Source organism: Leucoraja erinacea, chromosome 4, assembly GCF_028641065.1.
Source record: "Leucoraja erinacea ecotype New England chromosome 4, Leri_hhj_1, whole genome shotgun sequence".
Lineage (NCBI taxonomy): Eukaryota > Metazoa > Chordata > Chondrichthyes > Rajiformes > Rajidae > Leucoraja > Leucoraja erinaceus.
Genome location: NC_073380.1, coordinates 42548635 through 42559326, shown reverse-complemented (window position 1 = coordinate 42559326; position 10692 = coordinate 42548635). Strand labels below are relative to the sequence as shown.

The window sequence follows — 10692 nt, the reverse complement described above, 5'->3', positions numbered from 1 at the left end:
CCACAGTCCAATAAAGGTTGTTTGGATTCTGTGCAGTTTACTGGTGATTCAAAACACTCTGAAATCTCATTCCAGTATGGCAATTTACTTGCAAGAAAGAGTTTTTCCATGTGTAGGTTTATTTTGAATGAAACCTGAAATCTTTAATTTTGGCGTCCCGGGCATATACAGTTTTCATCACCACCGTCTTCAACAGCCCAGGTCCTGTGTTGGATTCCTTCCCTTAACGTCTGTGTCTCTACTACTTCTTTAGAGATGTTTCTTGAAACCGACCTAGAAACCTAGAAAATAGGTGGAGTAGGCTATTTGGCCCTTCGAGGCAACACAGCCATTCAATATGATCATGGCTGATCATCCAAAATCAGTACCCAGTTCCTGCTTTCTCCCCATATCCCTTGATTCTGTTAGCCCTAAGAGCTATATCTAACTCGCTCTTGAATACATCTATTGATGTATTCTCTTGACAGTTTTGGTTACCTACCCCAATATCTCCCATGCAAAATTTAGACTGGATATTCTTTTGTAAAGAACCGTGCAGTACCTCGCAAAAAGGCATTACATAAAGACAGTGTGTTTATATTTTTCTGTTGGATAAGCAGACTGATGATAATACCGAGCCAGTGGAAGTTTCAAAAATGGTAGGGGAGAGCATGTTGTCAGCATATGGGGGGACCCCCTTTGACTATGGACATCGCCATGAAGGGACTGACCATGTAGCTGAGGAGTCTGGATAGATTGTTGGATGTTCCAGAGGAAACCATTGTTGGAGGTGCGCTGGCTAAGATTTAGTTGAGCAAGTGGGAACCAATTCAGAATCTTCATTTAGCCAGAGAAGAGAGGGAGGTTGAGGTACCAAGTATGGTTGATAATATCACTGGTTGTTGGAAATATGAGGAAGGAAATGTAACAGAGCCATGATCATGGAAAATGTCAGTCAATCTGCTTATTGTTAACTCTGGAATTTTGTTTAATTACTTCACTAATGCATTCCCACTATTTATTATATAGTCCTTACATACATGAGACATCCTTCATGTGTGAAAGACAAATATCTTTAATGGTATGTGTCCAGGTTAGCTCTGATGCACATCCAGAGTATACAATCATAATGTATATTTAACACTTTTTCTCTAGAGATGCTGCCTGACCCGTTGAGTTACTGCAGCATTTTGTGTATATCTTTGGCATAACCCAGTATCTGAGTTCCTTCCTACGCATGTATATGAAATCTGTCATTTAATGGTACATAGCTGTGTAGTTAAAGTAGTTTTTAATCTTAAATTAACTGTTTTAATGTTCCATAATTTTATACTAGTATGCAAAATATTAAAGACTTAATGTTATAAGAAATATTATGCCAAAGAATTTTTAAAAAGTACAATTTATAATAAAAGATATTACTAAATTTACTAAGAAGTATCTAGGGGCTGTAAATTATAAGCTTTCTTTAGACTATTTAACAAAGATAAACTTCTATTTCTGCAAGTTGAATGTATCAACAATCAACTACATGCAGAGACAAGTTAACTGGTGCCATTTACATTAAGTAGCTTGTTGTGCCATTTCCTGCAATTGAGGTCTAGCTGGAAATAGATTAAAGTGTTTGATTTTGCACTGGTAGTGCTGTGATTTAATAACTTCCAAGTGAAATTAGTTTTGTTTTTGCTGTGCACAGATGACTGTCAAATTTTAAGTCAGAATAGATTAGAAACCATTCAAAAAGGCAAAACATAAACCTTCAATGCAATGCCTGTGTGAGATTCCAGATCAATATATTAATTACATGCTACTTTTCAAGCTAATCTGATAATTTCACAAACAGAAAGCACACAGACTTATGTAAAGCCTTTACTGGAGTCTTCAATTGATCCAATCAATCCACGATTTACACTAACACGTCTATCAAATCAATCCCTCCTCTCTCTCCCTCCCCCCAGGGAGAAATAAAGCCCATTGTTTGAAATTCTGACTCTGGTCTAAAGTAAACAGGCAATGTTGGTTCATTGTTTAAGACATCAGAATTTGATAGTCAGATTGCCTATTGCCTAACCAGCTTTGGAAAGATTTGGAAAGGCTGAAAGATTTATACTTGTATTTTCCTCAGATATGAAAGATTTGCACTGCCCAGTTAGCCATAAGTGCCTGAAACATTCCAAATAGTCAATTAAATGGCAGGTGTTAATTCAGTGACAGACAAATAATTATCCTGACCAACATTTTTTAAATATTTGGAAAGGACCCCTCAAAATACTCTTAATCAAGTGCAGAATTGAATGATTTAATATGTTAATTGGATTGTTAAAGATTACATTAAATTGTTAAGACTATACTATTTCCTGTCTCCACATGTCAGTTTGTAACTTGATTATCTCTCAAGTGGCAATTCACATTCTTCTCACTTGGTATAGAAAGACATCGTCTCTCCATTTTTGTGGACTAGACTTTGTTTTTTAGACAATCTAATCCACATCTGACTGTATACGTTGATCCAGTTATATACATTAGCTCAGCAGATGGCAAGCACACTGTTAGATGAATGTGATACTAATGTTACATTTTTATAAACTTCTGGAATTCATTGTGCAAAAAATTATGAAAATTACAATGGGAAGGAGCATGTCCATGGACAAAACTGGGAAATCCTGGAATCTGGTAAGAATCTCTAGTTAACATGCTTGGAGAGAATATATTTGCTGCAATCCTGCTGCAATATATTTAATAAATAAATTAGTTGCTCTAATTCTTGTAATTCTTGCCTGGATTGCCCCGGCGCAGAGGGAGAATACAAAGGGAAGAGACAAAGACTTAAGACTTTTGCCTTCCATCACAGTGAGGAGGTGCCTGGTGAACTCACTGTGGTAGATGTTAATTTGTGTTTATTGTGTGTTTTTGTCATTTTTTACTATATGTAGGACTGCAAGGCAACAACATTTCGTTCAGACCGCAAGGTCTGAATGACAATAAAGGCAACTTTGACTTTGACTTTGAGGAGAAATGGGGAAGCTCACATCCAACAATGAGCATATGTATCCATGGTTTTTGGCAGGCAAAACTTTGCTATAAATAGATGAGGCCAAGTGTAAAAGTTTATACATAATTTCCAATTGTGCACAGAATCACAATTCAAACGAGGAACACTCCAAAGCAAAAATGAATATAGTTCACAGATTTAAAGGTCAGACATTATTTATGATATGTGTAAGAAGGAACTGCAGATGCTGGTTTAAACCAAAGACACAAAAAGCTGGAGTAACTCAGTCTGAAGAAGGGGTCAAGAAAAGAGTGTTCACGTCGCGGCCCTATTTCCACCAATCTTTCCACCACTACGCACAAGAAGCCATTGTATGCAGATGCCAATGAGTGTGTTCAGCTCTGGCTGAACAATTTCTAATCTTGTGATGTGGACTCGATAAGAAGAAGTCTGAAAGGTCACGATCCGAAACGTCACCCATGCCTTCTCTCCAGAGATGCTGCCTGTCCCGCTGAGTTACTCCAGCTTTTTGTGTCTATCATTATTTATGATATGGAGGCCTTACATAATCTTTCCACCGGTCTAATGAAGACATTATGCATTTCCTTTTAATAGGCAGGTATTTTAACAGCCTGTTTATGTGTTAAACATTTCAGAAGGGGTACAATTCAATTTACTTTCCAGTTTGTGAGACACCTGAACAGGAAAATTATTATTTCCTGAACAGTGTCCTGTGGTGTGCGTAGTGGATCCAAATACCTTACACTTTGATCTGAAACAGATGGTAATTAACAATCAGGACTTCACAGAAACAAAACCCATCCTGTTGGGACATTCGTATGCTGAGGTCTGGCTGACGCCTAACATCCCATTCCCTGACATTTGGTAGACGGATATGACAGTACGAGATATTTAAAAATAGTTTTATTATAAAGTCAAAACATGTTTTTTTTAATAAAAAGTAGGTGAAAAATACATGGCTAAACATATCAGCGTGCAGGCTGTAACAAATAAATCTTTGTCATTAACCTTGTCTTGTTGCACTTCTGCATTTAGTTCATTTTCTGATTTAATGAATCCAAATACAAAAATAGAGTATTTACATTATATAGTCACGCAATGTGCAGCTGCATTGATTGAAGGCACAAAGGAATTATTCCAAATGATATTGCACTTCGTGGTGCTGTGCATAGTTTGAATATTCTTAATCACAACTTATTTTTTCAAGACTTGTTCCCTACATGTAAATTATGAAAGGTCGCTTCAGGAATTGAAAATTATTATATCTTGATGGAACAGAGAGCAGTTAGTATAGTGAGCTTGCAAACATAATTAGTCCTTAATATAATCCATGTTTCTCAGTGTGCTATGCAACATCCCGATTCTTCATGTTTGTGAAGAAGTGACATTCTGGAGAAAGTTTTGGCACAGTTTTTGCACTGATATTTCTTCACATCTGAATGAGTTTGTAGATGTGCTCTCAGGTTAGATCGATCAGCAAATGCTCTACTGCAGTGTGGGCAAGAGAAAGGCTTCTCACCTGAATGGAATAAAAACATTATTCAGTTATTTTGCAGATTTGTCAAAGAGTAAATCACAATTGCTGTACTAATTTCTAGAGCTTGTTTCTGTCTCCTCATGCGAAACAATCGTACTTCAATTACATGAATAAAATGAGTTTTAAATACCATGAACTTGTATGGAATGAGTACATATATTTATAAACTATTATAATAAAATTTAAAGTTTGAATTTCATTCATAAATGGAGGTGTGGCAGTTTTCTTTAAACAGAGTGGTGGGGGTCTGGAACACATTGCCAGGGTGGTGGAGGCAGATACCATTGTGGCGTTTGAGAGGCTTTTCGATTGACTCAGGGAAGTGCAGGGGATAGAGGGATATGGATCATGCACAGGCTGATGAGATTAGTTTTACATGGTATTATGTTCAACGCAAACATTGTGAGCCGATGGGCCCATACGGTACCGAAGTTCTAAAGTTGAATCAGCTGCCAAATATTCGTTGAGAGTTGATAACTCATATAGTAGGAAGGAAATGTTAATGATGTCCTTTGGTGGCAGGTGCATTTAGACCAGGGGTCTAACCAACATAACTGCGCTGCCTTTTCTGGAGAAAAAAATGCATATTCTTTGTTGGGGCAGTGTTGAAGTTACAGCCTGGAGACCGATCTCAATCTTACAGCCACAACATTTCATTTGCAACTCAAACAATGATTTCTGTTGTGTCTTTGAGTACATCCTTGCAAATCAGGCAATACTTATTAAAAACCTTCCGCTAAAATGCACCGTAAAAATGAATTCCATGATTTTAATACTTTTCAAAAGAACTTGGTATCTGCTCATTTTCCGTCATTTTTCTCTCTAAGGGTTGCAATAATCGTAAACTAGATAAGCAGTGCGACTTTGCTCAACTGCTCATCCCGAGGATGCATCCAATTTGATCCTTGCCAGGAATCACGACCAATGACATAGTTTGTGGGGTTATATGTTTTATATTTTGCTTACACACGAGTAAAACAGGTAAACGGCGCGGCTTAGTTAGCAAACATTCCGTTACACTTCAAGCTACTCACCCGTGTGTGTCCTGATATGCCCTTGGAGTAACCACGGTCTGGAGAACGCCTTGCCACAGATTTTGCACACACAGGGCAGTGTGTGGGTCCGGATGTGCATCTTCAAGGCTCCCAAGCTGACATACTCCTTTTCACAGTACTTGCAGCTGAAGGATTTTCGCGTCTGGGCGTCGCAGTGGAGCTGCTTGTGTTTAGCCAGTCCCGAGAAAGTGGAGTACGCCTTGCTGCACAAGTTGCATCGAAACTTCTCCGCGTCCGAGGCGCTCTCGCCCAAGCCTTTTCGGCCGATCCTCTCCTCCTCGTCGCTGCCCGAGGTCTCCGAGCCGTTGGCAACACCGGCGAGCCGCTCGCACTTGGACTGGTGCCGGGGGCTGAGGTGGGCGGCCGGGCACATGCTCCCGTTGCTCAGGGGCGAAGGTTGAACGGCGGTATATTCAGAGGCGGGCACGGGATCGCTGGGGACAGGAGATGGCAGCAGGGCCGAACAGACGCTGCTCCAGACGCTCCCGGGATTGTAAACGCCAGAAGTCAAAATCTCCGGCTGAGGGATGATCGGCCTCGGATAACTCTCGTACAGGTAGGGAGAAATGATGACTGCAAAACAAGACACAAACACACCATGATACCCCCGGTGTCATTTCCAAGCACGATGTCTATTCAAATAAAGCAACTTCAAACAATCCATCTGCTGCCATTGAGTTTAACAGTATTTCATACCAAAATAAAACGTGCATTATTTTAAGAATATTTGCATCAAGCATAACATTCATATGCTTTATTTCTTCAGATAATAACTGCAATAGTTTATATACAGAGCATAATGCAATATAAGCATAGTTACCTGTTTGCGTGTCCAGTTCGCCATAATTTGGCTTTTTGCTGGTGCTAAAATGTTTCTTAACTAGGAATGATCGCGGCATCCTGGGGAGAAGGGTGGAGGTATTGGGTGGAGATGATGGGTGGGTGGTCGGGGAGAGATGCAAGTAATATCACGGCAAAATAATCCTGAGGTTATTGGACGAAAACGCCAACACGTTATTTTCTTTTAAGTTGCCACTGCTGTTGTCGTGTTGATGCTGGAGAGGGATTCTCGCTGCAGCGGGCAAGTTACTGCTGGTGAGTTTTGAGGAAAGGAGGGGGAGGGGGGTGGGTGGATGGTAGGATGGATGGATGGATGGATGGGTTGCCGGTGGTCTTGTAGCAAGCGTTGCAGGAGAGGGCGGTGCAGCACCCGCGAGTGCGGAGCATTCCTGCAATGTGCTGTAAATACCCGCGAGTCAGGTGCAAGGGGAAGGCGCGCGTTGCGCGGATTTGCATCTGTCGTGCGGCCCCGGCCAATGGAGCAGGCAGCGGGGCGGGGATCCGGGGAGCGGGGGGCGGGGGGGACTTGCGCCAAGCGACAGGTGCTGGGGGTGAGACGTGCTGCCCGGGCGGGGGCGGAGAGAGAGTCGGCGTTGTCAGGACTTGCTGCCCCCGCGGAGAACGCCGCATTCCTCTCCTAAATCACTCCTCGCACTGATAGACATGGTGTTTATCCCTTCTGGCGTCAAGTGGGACGAACACCTTTCAAACGGAGTCTTGGAAAAGACAGATGTGCAAAGAAACAGCGTCAGGGGGCGAAAAAAACGCCAGTTCTTTGCAAGACGTTTCGTTGGAAAGGGGTCATGCAAATAAAGCACATAACATTGCATCCAGTGAATTAAAGGAACAAATATCCCAAAATACGCCTTACTCTATAATCAGAATATCTCAAGAAATTCAGATTAAATGTATTAGATAAAGGAATAGTTGGTTTCTGGTTCATATTATTTAATATTATGTTTGGGTCTAAGGAAACCAACTAGAATCTACAAGGCAGATTGGAATCGTATTTCTTTGGTGTGATGGTGAATGTGAACGTACAGTGTACCGTGAATGTACCAATGCCTAATATTTCCTTCGCTCCATAGATGCTGCTGCACCCGCTGAGTTTCTCCAGCTTTTTTGTGTACCCTACAATTAAACTGTTGCGCTTTAATACGCTGCGCTGCACAATTGTCTTTTTTTTGTTAAACTTAAAAACAAAAAACAAATGTAAAGATTTACTTGAAAGCAGATAGATAAAAACTTGCTTAAATGTGCCTAAAGAAGGGGAAACGAAACAGCGGCGTCTCAGCCATCGCGTTGATAATATGTTTAAATTAATCCAACACAACGGAAGCAGGGTCTCGAACCGAAGGCAGTTATCAATGTTCTACAGAGATGCTGCCTGCCTGACCTGCTGGGTTACTCCAACACTTTTGTGTCCAACAATGTAAACGAAGACTTCGTTTCACATAAAGATATATTTAAAGGCAATTTCGTCACAGAACAAAGCGTATGGGAAATAAAGTCAACACGATTAAAGTTATTTTAATCCGAATGGTGTAGGGAATAAAACACTTTGGAGTAATGTTATAAACAGCTCGTGGAGTGTTCCACTTAAACATGGATTGGTACAAACGTTTTCATTCAAACAAAATCTATTTTTTTAATGAGCGCGCCGTAAAAATGCCTGGGACTCCCGATGTAGAAATGTTATAGAAAGTTAAAAGGTCGTGACATGTTTATTTTAATGTCACTGTTTATTTAAAAAAACACTGGTTATATTGTGCACTTTTCGAGACATTGCAACTTCCAACTTAATTTTCAGCACAGTTGCTCCTAGCAGTTAAGGGCCGATCACTTCATGTTCAAGCATTGCTCGTACAGATGTTTTATCGGAAAACATTAGTCTGCAAAACGTTTTCTGAAACAACTGCGCGCACCTGTCTAGTCGCATGACTCCAGGCTGTTGTCGGGTGGATTACATGCGGAACAGTTCAAGAAGGTGGGCTGAGGATCAAACCAAGGATCTGCTATAAGATCTTTGGATCAAACCACGCAGATTCCTTAAACTGGTACAAACATTTGTCTCCAGTTGTACCTTACTTAGCGAGTGTTCGGTTCAGCCGCTGCCGTTTCTGCCTTCATGCTGACCGCCTCCTGCTGGCTCAGTTGCTAAACTGCAGGATAAGTGGGTCCAAGTGATTTCGATAATCAAATGTCACCACCATGCGGCTGGAAATAACAAGAAAACGCGGCGGACAACCTGTTGCAAAGAGCGACGATGTGTTTTTTTGACTTACTGCTAGAATTGTTGGTCATTTTGTAAGGAAGGTGTCCTTTCATTTTGAATATTCATTAATGTGAGCGTGTCTGATATTGTCTGGATCAATGGTAGACAAAAATGCTGGAAAAACTCATAGAAAATCTGGATCAATGGTGCTTTCATCGTCACGTGCAAACGCACGCGAAATTATTTTCCTTACATACGATCTGGTACAGTATTCACGAGTTCACAAGTTATAAGAGTAGAAATAGGCCATTCGGCCCATGGAGCCTACTCCACCATTCAGTCATGGCTCACCTCTGCCTCCTGGGGATCTTTGTTCATCAGTCACTGAAAGTAAGCATGCTGGTGCAGCAGGCAGTGAAGAAAGTTGGCCTTCATAACAAGAGGAATTGAGTCTCGGAGCAGAGAGATCCTTCTGCAGTTGTGCAGGGTCCTAGTGAGATCACACCTGGAGTACTGTGTGCAGTTTTTGTCTCCAAATTTGAGGAAGGACATTCTTGCTATTGAGGGAGTGCAGCGTAGGTTCACAAGATTAATTCCCCGTATGGCAGGACTGTCATATGTTGATAGAAAGGAGTGGCTGGGCTTGTATACTTTGGAATTTGGAAGGATGAGAGGGAATCTTTTTGAAACTTAAAAGATTATTAAGGGATTGGACACGCTAGAGGCAGGAAACATGTTCCTGATGTTTAAGAAGGAACTGCAGATGTTGGAAAATCGAAGGTACATAAAAATGCTGGAGAAACTCAGCGGGTGCAGCAGCATCTGTGGAGGCAAGGAAATAGGCAATGTTTCAGGCCGAAACCCTTCAACATGTTCCTGATGGTCCGGTAGTAACATGTTCCTGATGTTGGGGGAGTCCAGAACCAGGGGGCACAGTTTAAGAATAAAGGGTAGGCCATTTAGAACGGACATGAGGAAAAACTTTTTCACCCAGAGAGTTGTGAATCTGTGGAATTCTCTGCCTCAGAAGGCAGTGGAGGCCAATTCTCTCGATGCTTTCAAGAGAGAGTTAGATAGAGTCAGGAGATATGGTGAGAAGGCAGGAACATGATACTGATTGTGGATGATCAGCTATGATCACATTGAATGGCGGTGCAGGCTCGTGGGGCCGAATGGCTTACTCCTGCACCCATTGTCTATTGTCTATAATCCCATTTCCTGTCTTCTTCCCATAACCAAACACATCCTCGATTAGCATTTGTACAGAAATAGTCTACAAATCCCACACGCAAGAGGCGCTACCCAGACACAATGATATACTGGAGAGAATATTATGCTGTGGCATGCTAACAAAGTGCAAAACATAAAGATGCCATCACGATTTCTCTTCTTGGTTAAATTAACTGATAGTGTCTGTGCTTATTTGAAAACAGTAAATATTAATGTCAATAACTATATATATATAGGTACACAAAAATGCTTGAGAAACTCAGAGGGTGCAGCAGCATCTATGGAGCGAAAGAAATAGGCAGCGTTTCGGGCCGAAACCCTTCTTCAGACTGATAGGGGGTGGCGGGGAGAAGGAAGGAAAAAGGAGGCAGGAGGAGCCCGGGGGCTGAGGAATGGGAGGAGACAGCCCGAGGGCTGAGGAAGGGGAGGAGACAGCAGGGGCTAACAAAATTGGGAGAATTCAATGTTCATGCCCGCAGGATGCAGACTCCCCAAGCGGAATATGAGATGCTGTTCCTCCAATTTCCGGTGTTGCTCACTCTGGCCATGGAAGAGACCCAGGACAGGGAAGTCGGACGGGGAGTGGGAGGGGGAGTTGAAGTGCTGAGCCACCGGGAGGTCAGGTAGGTTCTTGCGGACCGAGCGGAGGTGTTCGGCGAAACGATCGCCCAACCTCCGCTTGGTCTCACCGATATAGATCTGCTGACATCTAGAGCAGCGGATGCAGTAGATGAGGTTGGAGGAGATACAGGTGAACTTCGCACCTGGAACGACTGCTTTGGTCCTTGAATGGAGTCGAGCGGGGAGGTAAAGAGACAGGTGT

General features: G+C 42.0%; 1 protein-coding gene across 1 annotated transcript; it reads right to left on the bottom strand.

The window, feature by feature from the left end:
• Positions 1 to 3878: 3878 nt before the first annotated feature.
• snai2 (snail family zinc finger 2) lies at positions 3879 to 6796 on the bottom strand. The gene is made up of 3 exons (XM_055634102.1): positions 6405 to 6796; positions 5564 to 6157; positions 3879 to 4511 (listed from the first exon to the last, which is right to left on the bottom strand). The coding sequence occupies exons 1-3, from the start codon at positions 6481 to 6483 to the stop codon at positions 4330 to 4332; spliced, it is 855 nt and encodes a 284-aa protein (XP_055490077.1). The 5' UTR covers positions 6484 to 6796; the 3' UTR covers positions 3879 to 4329.
• Between the last annotated feature and the right edge of the window lie 3896 nt (positions 6797 to 10692).